This window comes from Temnothorax curvispinosus, unplaced genomic scaffold, assembly GCF_003070985.1.
Source record: "Temnothorax curvispinosus isolate PA1 unplaced genomic scaffold, ASM307098v1 QBEX01016329.1, whole genome shotgun sequence".
NCBI lineage: Eukaryota > Metazoa > Arthropoda > Insecta > Hymenoptera > Formicidae > Temnothorax > Temnothorax curvispinosus.
In genome coordinates, this window is record NW_020226109.1 from 34,955 (window position 1) to 46,039 (window position 11,085).

Here is an 11,085-nt window from a genome sequence, read left to right on the forward strand (position 1 = left end):
TATACGTCTACGGTATAATGCGCCCTTTATGCGAAATCCGCTGCACGGGGCAGAAGTGTCGTTACTCGTTTAAATTGTCATAAGTGAATTGACAAGTGAATCACAGCAGACCTCTTCAAGAAACAGTATAAGTTTCGTCACAACAAACTATCGTAATTGTAATTGCGTTATATCAAAATTCATGTCAAATCTGGACGACACGAATATACCTTATTCGCGAAATTCTTCGGACGTGAAATTTAGTGGTCAATCAACGGGACCGTCTCGTGAACCAGGGGGCGAACGCGAAAAATTTCTATACACGGCAACTCGACGGAGGAAATATGTATGCCCTTGTACTCTTTATAGATGTAAGATTGAACTTCAGTCGTATGACGTCGCGGTCATCCATCGATCGTGCCCGGACTTTCGACGTGTTTGTCGCTCGCGGTACGCGGCTGTGCATCTGTCGAAACGTGAGAGGATCTCTCGTACGATCGGACGGGTTAGTGGTGTCCAGCATCCGGTTTACGTTCGACGGTCAAATGGTCAAGTTTGATAACGCCCGTTACGTTCGTGAGAAGCATACGTCTTAACTTCCCGTTCGCGTTAAATCATCAATCGTGCGTCGGCTCAACCATCGCGTGCAAAGAACGTACGTTAATTGAACGAACACTGCAGTTCTTATTTCTAGTTTCACAATTCCTTTCTTTGCCAGTCAAGTTATTTTTTCATATATTGAAAAATAATTTTACTAGCAGAAAAAATTTCCAAACCCTTCCCCAAAGATTTTCGAACCTTATTTAATACACACAAAATTTGATAGAAAACTTTTTGCATATATATATTAAATGCAAAAATATAATACTCAAACGACTTCGATTTTTTAACTTTATTTTAACATCCCATCAAACTTTCTATTAAATAAAAAATTAATATCCTAATATCTGTAATATCTATCTTAAAATATAAGATTAATACCTGCCAATAAAAGATTATCTTTATTTATTTAATAGAAATAATAATATTAAATAAAATTATTTAGAAAATAGAAATTGTGTGGGATAAAAATTTGATAAATTGAAAAAAAAGATTGAAAAATTCCTTTTCCTCAAGAAAGATCACCAAGTATACCTGCAGGACACGACCGTCCCGAACAGCATTAATGCATTCCGCTGTACCCTCACACCTGCACACACGCACGCATAGGCACGTGCGCGCGCCGTGCATACATGTATGCATGCGGAGATTGCAGAATTTGTGGACAGTGGAGTCAGTGGAGAGCCGAGCGGGCCAACGGGCGTCTCTCTCACGGTGGCTCATCTCGCAAACGGAACGGAGGCAACGGAGCTCCGAATGCTCCGATTTTCGCCGGAGTAGAGCGAGAGAATGGTGAGACGTCCGCGTCTGTTCGGAATGCCGAAGCGTCGCGACGCGCTCCGCTGGACTCTCTAGAAATTCTCGCAATTGTGCAAACGACAGAGAGAAAGAGAGAGAGAGAGAGAGAGAGAGAGAGAGAGAGAGAGAGGCAACGTGTGTGCGACGCGTGTGCGTGCACTGCGTGCGTGAGGTCGTTGCATTGATGGGAACTCCGTCGTCCGTCGTACTCTCGTCTCGTTGCCATTCAGCCATTTACCGTGCCATGCGTTCACCCGCCGAGCTGCCGCTCATCCGTCGTAAATTGAACGTTACTCATTAACGTCGGAATTCCTCCTCAGTGCATTCATCAGAATCACACCTGGCCATCAGTTATGCGGAGGTAGAGCTAGAGGTTATCTTATCTTGCGACACACGTGCGAGATGCATCCGCAAACGATTGCTGCAGTGCATACGTGCGGAAATTAAATGATATTGATAAGACGGCAAACGTATACGATATTGAAATTTAATCTGCATATTGTAATTTGCGACACTCGACATGAGAGACCAGGTCTCGTCATTATCTTCTTGACAAGTCATTGTTTGGGTGTTTAAATATTCATGCAGTACACATGCAGTTCTTACAAGTGACTTGTGATGCTAGACGAGCTGCCCGTTTCCTTATTATTTGGTATAAATTTTACGCGAGTACAAAGTTTCTCTTGGACGTTACATTGTAAAGAAACATGTCAATTATATATTTAATTCAATATACATATATATTAATTCAATTCCTTCTTGTTGGAATTGAATTAAGGCTGGGATAGATAAAACATTTGGCATTAAGATACCTATATGCAAAATAATAGTGAACATTGAAATATAAAATATATGTTATATTTCATTAAAAAAATTAAAAATATATTGTTATGTTACAAGCTGCAATATCGATGCAATTTAAAACAACATCCAGGATAATATTATCGGACTATTTCAGGGTTCAACAGGATAAGTGGCGGTATTAAAATTGTAGTGCCAGAAGAAAAATATTCACATCTGTGATATTCGGCAATACATCATACCATTATCACATCATATATTATGATAAGTGAAAGCCCGTGTCTGTCTCGTACAGCAGCCAACAACACAACAGTGCTCTCTGATGCAGTCAGTCTCGCGTGTCAGTTTGAGTTGGGATCAACGTCATTCTTATACTAACAATCATATGCCTGAATATGTAAGAAGATATGTCTTTGGCATACCTAAATAATTTCATTAACTTGTTTAGATTGAGATTGCATTAATCCTTAATCTCGTTATACATATTACTTTTAGAGCAAATGATCAAACAGAACTGTGCTTTATCAATTTATTCTGACATATCATAAACGTTTTATTTTAATTTTTTTTAATTCTTTTGTGATATTCCCGAGAACAATAAAAGCAGTGCTCGTGTTTTTTTAATAGACGAGAAAAAATAAAATTTATGCATGGTAAAGAATTACATTGCACAAAATTACGTTTATTTAGTCTCAATTAATCCAAAGCTGATGATGTTTTATACTTGACAGAAATAAACTGAACAAACATGAGGGTGACAGCGTGCCATTTTCGCCGCTGCGTAATAGCAGGACTGTCCGTAGCACTATTATTTTGCGTCATTCAAGTAATACGAATAGAGTTAGGATTTAATGAATCTGATATGTCAAATTTAAACAAATTGTGAGTGATATTTTTAGTATTCTTACTTCAGTGCCAAATGTTGATGTACATTTTCATACATTCTCTAATTTTTAAATACTTTCAGAATGTACATATCACAATTGATCAAAGAATCAGAACAGTCTTATGTGAGGTACGTATATGATATTCTCCCTTTAACAAGCGAGCTGAATTGCACATAACATTCCAGTTAATATTTTGTATTTGACAAGAAAAAAAGCAAAGCACATCATGCATGTCAGCTTTACACTTGTTATTTATAATTCTGATTGTGTATTTATTATTCATTACTTTTTATTAATTGTACAGAGATGGTATTGTTGCGTGCAAGTTACCTCAGTTGAATATCTCTAGTCCGGAAATAATGAAATTCATACATGATGTGCCACCCTTATCTTGTGGGCCAGAAGATTGGGTCATAGTGGAAGGTTCAAGACTTGTTATTACTAACAAAGCGAAGACGAAACACGGACAAATAAGATGCATCTTCAGTGGTAAGTTAAAAATAATATTCCCTATATTCTTGTTCTTATTACATGAATAAAAATATCGTAATGATTTCCAATAATTAACGCAAAATTATCGCACAATCATTTAATATTATTCTATTTAGTAATCCATACTGTTATCTTTTTTCAGAAATTATTAGAACAGATGACTACGATACAAAATTGTTGGACGGTATAGAGGCTGATGATTTTTACATTTTGAGGGAGAGCGATTTTGCAGACGTCAGATGCAAGTCGAAAAGTGGAGATGTGTTAGTTAATTTGCTTATTTACTTTCAAAAACGTACCCACTATTATTTTGCTGATAGTGAATATGTTTAGGTGGCACAGTATACTCGCTGGCGTGAAATATGATCCGTATATCAAACAGAAGCACAATTGGGAGAACGTGCCGGACACAGGCCTGAAATTGAACGTGCTTATGTTCGGGTTCGATTCGCTGTCACGAAACACGTTTGTTCGCAAACTCCCCAAGACTTATCGTTTCATAAAACAACTGAATGCTCTGGTGCTAGAGGGATACAACATTGTAGGGGATGGCACACCGCAGGCACTTATTCCGATCCTAACCGGCAAGATCGAACTTGAATTACCGGAAACGCGGAAACGAATTCACAATGCGAATTACGTTAACGTATATCCTATGATATGGAATAAATATGAAGAACACGGATACATAACAAGTTTTATGGAAGATGTACCGCACATCGGAACGTTTACTTATCGCCTGAAAGGATTTGATAAGCAACCGACTCACCACTATATGCGCACCTATTATCTAGCCGCTTCTCCATACTTTAAAACATATAATAAATTCTGCATAGCTGGCACTCCACGTCATATGGTATTAAATGCAATATAAATTTATATGAATTTACTGATAAGATAAAAAAAGAAAGCAACGTCGAAAAAAAAGCTGAAAATATGCTTCAAAATTTTGATTTGTGTTAAATCACAATACAATTTAAACTCGTTAAAGCTATATATTATTAAAGCAAACGAATTTTCTTTTTGATTGATACCTTTGTTAAACTTTTATTTGGTTCTGTAATTATTGAGGCATATGTATTTATATAGGTGATGATGAATTACATAAAAACGATATTCAACACGTATAAAAACCAGCCAAAATTCGCGTTTGGATTTCATGGAGAACTTTCTCACGACTCTTACAACGATATCGGGGCAGTGGACGATGATTTATATTCTTGGGTGAAAGATCTTTACGATCTCGGACATTTGAACAATACCATTTTAATTTTGATGAGCGATCATGGACACAGGTTTGAATGCCTTTTATATATAAATAGTGTTAATGCTCTATATCTTTTACACTTCATACATATACGCAAGCAAGCATTATTTCCGTTTTACAGATTCGCAGACATTCGTAACACTTTGCAAGGCAAGCAAGAGGAAAGATTACCGTTTTTCTCCTTCATTTTTCCACCTTGGTTCAAGCAAGCCCACCCACAAGCATACGCAAACTTTGTGTACAACACACAATACTTAACATCACCATTTGACATACACAAGACGTTGGAGAACATACTTGACTTTGATACGCCAAAAGATGGGGATCGTCGTCAACGAGCCATCAGTTTGTTTGATAAGGTAAGTTTGATAAGTTAATGCCAAAAATTAATATACCAGTTTAATTTCGTTCTATTAATAGAGTACAAACATGAAAAAGAACTCGTCAAATGTAACGTTATACCCTTATTTGCAATAAGAATAAAGATCATTATTACATGTATTTTATATCTGATTAAACTCAACGAAATTATATCAGTATTAATCCTTTGTTGATCATGTAATGTATATTAATTACAATTGTGTGTACAGTTGTGTTATAAATATAATTTTAATGCATTATAATGTCTTTTATAAATATCGGAATTAAGATTGAATCTTGTTATCATTCATAGCAACGTATTTAACTTTTGTCAATTTGAGATAAAATGTTAACATCTACATTTAAAAAAAAATGTAAAATATAATGTCTCGTATACTTATAAAACAAAAGGAAAACTTATACTTAATCAGATCCAAGTTTTTTTACCATTTGATAATTTGATAACTGACAATTCTTACAATGCAAAGGACTAATGCAAAAAACGCCACTCTTTTATGTAGTAGTAGCTGTAATTTCATGTAGTAATTATGCGAAACATTAGTTGACTCATGCACGCATACTATCTAATAGCAGTAATTCGGGACAATACGATTCCAAGAATACTTCGCAAATACGAGATAAAACGTTATATATGAGTAAATATCAAGATCATAATTAAATGTCTTTTTAATTATAAATCTAAAATTATATGAACGAAAATCTGCGCGAAGAGAAAATTACAATTATTGAATGAGATTATCAACAAGAAAAGATACACAATTTCCATCTCATTACGATACCGTAATAATTAAACATTCTTTTATGAAAACGTAGTTAAACACGATAATATCATTCGATACGGTTTTAGAACTGACGTAAGCACAAGGCACTTTATCTTGACTATTACTCATCGAAACAAACGCCTTTATTATCGAGTAGTCGAGTTTTCTTAAAAGTTAAAAAAGTTATCTGCGATATGAAATAATGGATTAATAAATCTTCTAAAGAGTTTCAGAAACAGATAAGTTACCGAAAATCTCTTAATCTTTCTTGAAAATACGAAAGCGGATATTAAGTATTAATAAAAAACACAATAAAGCGATAAATGAATATATAAACACATGTCCAAAGTAATCCACATCACGTGTACAGATTTAATTTTTATCTTAAAAAACAAATTTCGAGAACTTTGGGCAAATCTTGGGAAACAGATTAGCCGCAAAATATATCACTTGTAACACAACACGAGCTCTGACTAACACTGGTGAATAAAACGTCGCTCTGTCTGTAGAATATCCCCACTACTTCGTACTTCGAGATTGCGACTTGCGGTTCGTTTACTGATCGTATCGCTTCTTTTTCACAGAGATAATTCTGTTCCTACTTTATGATTAACACACACAGCGCGATCTTCAATTACTTTTAGAAACTACATAACGAATTGTTGATAAACTGTAATTACTGCATAACTATAACAACAAAATTTACAAATTTGTAACTTTTCTCACGATTAAATGTATGAGAAAAGAAAACCAGATTAAAATTAATGTGATACTTTAGGTGCCTCTAGATAGAACATGCGCAGATGCCTTCATAGAGCCTCATTGGTGTGCTTGTCTCGGGTGGAAAGAAGTTTCAATTGACGACACGAACGTTGTGGCCGCTGCCAACTACTTTGTTCAATTCCTTAATGGCTACACCGAGGATCATCACGATATATGCGCGATACTACATTTGGACGAAATTTTATGGGCTGCTAAGCTCATACCCACCAAAGGTACACTTTATGCAAAATGTATCGTTTATCATATTATATTTATAGACAAAACTAATATATGTGATATCTTAGGTTTACTTAACTTCCGAAAATCCGGAGATCAAGACGGTTTTATAGGTGACTTCAGTGCCAAAACTAAAGTAATGACTGAGATTTATCAATTGAAAGTAAGAACAGTACCAGGTGACGCGTTGTTCGAAGTTAGCATTATTCAGGATCTTGTGAAGAATACTTTTCATACTAAGGTAAGTTCAGGGAAGCGATTTGACTAAGGGAGATACAAGTATATTTTATGAAAATCATGAAAATCAATGTCGTTTTACAGATCTCCGATGTTAGCAGAATTAATATGTATGGATCTCAGGCGAGATGCGTGGAAAACTCGCTGTTTCATTTACGCAAATATTGTTATTGCAAGGAATAGGTGACGCTTACCTAGCATAATTTTCAACATTGTTCATACAAGAACAGTGTGTGGATCGAACCATCAATCAAAATAAATCTTGATTGTAAGGACATTATTTAATTTTAAACAAAAGTGCTGTGATTAATATCATTTTCGTTTTTTGCTATACGAAGTAGCACACATTAGACTAATGTTATATTTGTCTTGATTGATTTACCGATAAAAATGCAGCTTAGAGAAATATCATATGGTACATATCACTTCTAAAAGATTTCTCATATTTATCATATTACGATTAAACAGGTAGCTACGTTCCAATCTATGATGCAAGATATTTTAAATTACATGTTTTGCATATTCGAAAAATTCCGATAAATTTTTGCTTTTGCATAATATCGCTCGAGATTATAATACATAATAATAATGTATACGTATAGAATATATACATAATTGATTATGAATAAAAATGCATATAAATAATAATCTTCGGCGATTAGTTATAATCTTCGAATTATTTAAAATTTCTGAAAAATGCATTAACGTTTGCATTTTTAAATTTTTTGTTTAGAAATAATATGTGTGCCAACATAGTGTAATTATAATTAAGATTGTAATAATTTCAAATTTTTCGAATATGTTTTTATTAGGGAAATTATATTTTTAAATTATTAATTTTTTGACAATGAATATTGTGCGGATAATAACGATAGTATGGATTGTGAAGAAAAATGCTTGTAATACAAGCAAGATATGGCGATTAGCGTTTAGGAATTTTTTTAAAATTATAAATGCATCTATATGATAAAAAAAACACAAGCTAATATATGCTAGTCATATCTAAGTCACAAGAACAACGGGCTAAAACTCGTCATTCAAACAAAATACCCTTTCTCACGAGAGCAAGAAGCTTTAAAAATAGATATTTTATAGAGCGAATGCTTTCGTGATTTTACTGTATACCTACATTTAAGATTATCTCTAAATAAAAGATTGCCGTAATCTTTCTGTATGAATCTCACAAGTGTTACACACTTATATATTTATATATTTCTGGACTGTAATACAATCATACGTATGTATAATTTTATGTGAATGTCGACATATTTTGCAAGAAATTATCTATTTAAAAGGACTGAAGAGTAAATAACAATTAATGAGTATGCGATAATTATATATGCGCGAAGAAAGACTTGCATGTAAGTGCTTTAATTTTGATGGAACACTAACTTGGTTTAATATTAAAAATAAAATTGAATCCTATATAATGACAGTCTTTATATAATTTTCATGTGATGAATGAAATGACTTGTGTATTTCATATGTGTGTAAAAATTATATACATACGTAAAACAATAATATTCTAATTAAATAATTCTTTCTATATAATAAGGAAATTGTATTTAATTAAATTATAAAAAAGATATGCAGAGATAAATATAATTAAGCTCGTTTTGCAATCGAATAAAAAATTATCTTGTATGAAATGCAAAGACTATATTATTGACATTATCACGAATCTTTTTACGTACATAAGATTAAAACTAGGATATATTCTGACTATACCTAAGAAAATATATACGAGAAGAGCGATTATTAATTAGGATGATATCTATAAGAGAACAAGTACGTATTGTAGTGAAATCAGATTCAATCTGCAAAATACCCACCATATTGATGTATGAAAGTCGTAATTTCGCGAGAATTAGCATCTATCAATAGGAATGCAATATTTTGCCTGTTGCTTGAATCAGATGGGAAGTAATCTTGGCCTTTGCCATTCTTAGCAACTATTTCTAACACCAACGTGCTCACGAACAAATCATTCGAAGTATTCTGTTTCTGCACTCTAGACAGAATACAGTATAAAACTTCAGCATTTTCATATTTTTAACTTCTGTTAGGATAACTTAATTTTGACAAATATTAGTAACCTTATGAGATCCTTATAGATATTTTTAGTTACATCCAGATACGGCTGTAATACATCCTCAAATTGACATAATGTTCCGCCGAGAACGAGCATTTGAAAGATTCGGAACGCAAATTCAAGTCTTTCATCTTCCGAATACAGACTGTATTCTTCTGACTCCTCATCCAAAAGCATCTAAAAATTGTGGAAAGTTAGGAATAATATATGAGAAACATCCAACACACACAACGAACACTTTTCACAATTTGCTACTGCTTAAGATAATTCAAAAACGGATTTTGGCATCGTAAATTATTAAACAATGCAATATTGCAAGAGAAAAAGAAATCACAGTTTATCTCACAAATATCTTACACCACGTAGATTATCAGACACTAGAAAATCTTCTACTTGTAAGTCATATCTTTTACATATTATTCCGGAATTATGCACAATCCCATTATCTGGATCCTTCAGTTTGTTAAAGAATGACATACTTAGGACTGAACACGGCACTTGTTTTACTTGCACATTTGACGCTCGTATACCTAACAAATATATATTTTTTTAATTCGAACCGGTTTATTCGCATAATGAATTTCCTAAAAATTACAGATATTACAATACCTTGTTTTACCCAAGCACAGCCTTGTTTGGACAACAGTGCTTTTGCGACGGTATCATCTTTAAAAAACGCCTATAAATTTATGACTCTCAGTGAAGAATATATGAATTATAAAAATTTATTGAACGGTTATAGCGTTTCTTTACATTCTTCCTTCTTTAATAAAATAATCAAAAATGTAAATATCTTCCAAAACAAAAAGATTACTATAATTTTTATATTCTTTTGTTCCTCGCCACGATGAGATTCTATGTGATTAAAAAAAAATTCATGCAAATTTATTAAAATATTTCCGAAGAACCATCGTTCTCGTTATTGATATGAGAGTGAACTTACATCAGCTAACTGATATTTATGATACTGCTGAAACGGCTCGTTAAACGAAAAATTCTGGATGACAAAGTTCCCTTTTAAGCCCCTAAAAACATGACGATTTTTAATGTATCACCTATTGAGTTAATTAGAGAAATAACTGTGCGCATTGTAAAAATGGTGTTAACTAAAATATCAATGTCACCATTTACACAGATACTCCTGTGTATTTTTATCGTTAATCCCGACGTAGATTTTCTCATTCAGCGGCACGAACGTGAATTTCGGATCAATCTCCATTTTTACACACTTCAACTAACTTGTGATTACCATGGAGACAACACGTGTATGTATATACATGGCTCGCAATGCTCATATGCCGGTGTTCACGTATCAGATATATAATATATTTTACAATACTATAATATTTTACAATTTTACTTTTTTATAACATATTATACAAGATAGTTATATTAATGATACAAGCAGCCAAAGAATGATTCATATAAAAAAGGTAATAATAGAAAAATGTATCAAAAATATGTAATAAAATTTTGTTACGAGATTTTGTTGAAAAAAGAATTGTAAAATTTTATTGTACTCTGTGTGTGGATTCATACCGATATTCTCGCAATGCGTTGTTAAACCGAGTGCCCCGAAAAACCAATCGGTCTTTTTGGAAAGCATTACTGTAACTTTACGTTATGGTTATGAGAGTGTAAGCAAATTTTCTGATAATTAACGAAATATTTAATTTCATATGGGCATACGAACGTTCCGTATAAAAGCGCTGACGTTTACGTTTTGTCACGCGAGAAGACAATAGATGTCGATAAGCATATCTTTTGTATAAGCATAATTTATACAATAGA

At 33.3% G+C, this 11,085-nt stretch overlaps 2 protein-coding genes across 4 annotated transcripts; one reads left to right on the top strand and one right to left on the bottom strand.

The window, feature by feature from the left end:
• Nucleotides 1–219: 219 nt before the first annotated feature.
• On the top strand, nucleotides 220–7,477 carry LOC112466554. 3 transcript variants are annotated; one of them, XM_025034712.1, is made up of 12 exons: nucleotides 220–325; nucleotides 2,336–2,575; nucleotides 2,910–3,060; nucleotides 3,146–3,193; nucleotides 3,370–3,554; nucleotides 3,700–3,820; nucleotides 3,891–4,413; nucleotides 4,647–4,852; nucleotides 4,946–5,183; nucleotides 6,745–6,961; nucleotides 7,034–7,206; nucleotides 7,287–7,477. In XM_025034712.1, the coding sequence occupies exons 3-12, from the start codon at nucleotides 2,927–2,929 to the stop codon at nucleotides 7,383–7,385; spliced, it is 1,944 nt and encodes a 647-aa protein (XP_024890480.1). In that variant the 5' UTR covers nucleotides 220–325; nucleotides 2,336–2,575; nucleotides 2,910–2,926; the 3' UTR covers nucleotides 7,386–7,477. The 3 variants fall into 3 exon arrangements, with proteins under 3 accessions (XP_024890480.1, XP_024890479.1, XP_024890478.1); XM_025034711.1 differs by lacking the exon at nucleotides 220–325 and adding an exon at nucleotides 339–634; XM_025034710.1 differs by lacking the exon at nucleotides 220–325 and adding an exon at nucleotides 1,083–1,738.
• A 1,448-nt stretch (nucleotides 7,478–8,925) lies between these two features.
• LOC112466555 (uncharacterized protein C11orf70 homolog) lies at nucleotides 8,926–10,771 on the bottom strand. Its single transcript, XM_025034713.1, has 6 exons — nucleotides 10,419–10,771; nucleotides 10,238–10,319; nucleotides 9,904–9,973; nucleotides 9,652–9,824; nucleotides 9,299–9,471; nucleotides 8,926–9,213 (listed from the first exon to the last, which is right to left on the bottom strand). Exons 1-6 carry the CDS (start codon nucleotides 10,511–10,513, stop codon nucleotides 9,015–9,017), a joined length of 792 nt encoding a protein of 263 aa, XP_024890481.1. The 5' UTR covers nucleotides 10,514–10,771; the 3' UTR covers nucleotides 8,926–9,014.
• Nucleotides 10,772–11,085: the final 314 nt, after the last annotated feature.

Bases quoted from the DNA above. Each gene is read 5' to 3' on its own strand.
- LOC112466554 (XM_025034712.1), top strand. From the start codon at position 2,927: ATGAGGGTGACAGCGTGCCATTTTCGCCGCTGCGTAATAGCAGGACTG. The intron at 3,061-3,145 runs GTGAGTGATATT...AAATACTTTCAG, and splicing joins ATGTCAAATTTAAACAAATT to AATGTACATATCACAATTGA. The intron at 4,853-4,945 runs GTTTGAATGCCT...TCCGTTTTACAG, and splicing joins ATGAGCGATCATGGACACAG to ATTCGCAGACATTCGTAACA.
- LOC112466555 (XM_025034713.1), bottom strand. From the start codon at position 10,513: ATGGAGATTGATCCGAAATTCACGTTCGTGCCGCTGAATGAGAAAATC. The intron at 10,320-10,418 runs GTGACATTGATA...TCATGTTTTTAG, and splicing joins CAGGAGTATCTGTGTAAATG to GGGCTTAAAAGGGAACTTTG. The intron at 9,974-10,237 runs GTAAGTTCACTC...ATAAATTTATAG, and splicing joins ATAAATATCAGTTAGCTGAT to GCGTTTTTTAAAGATGATAC.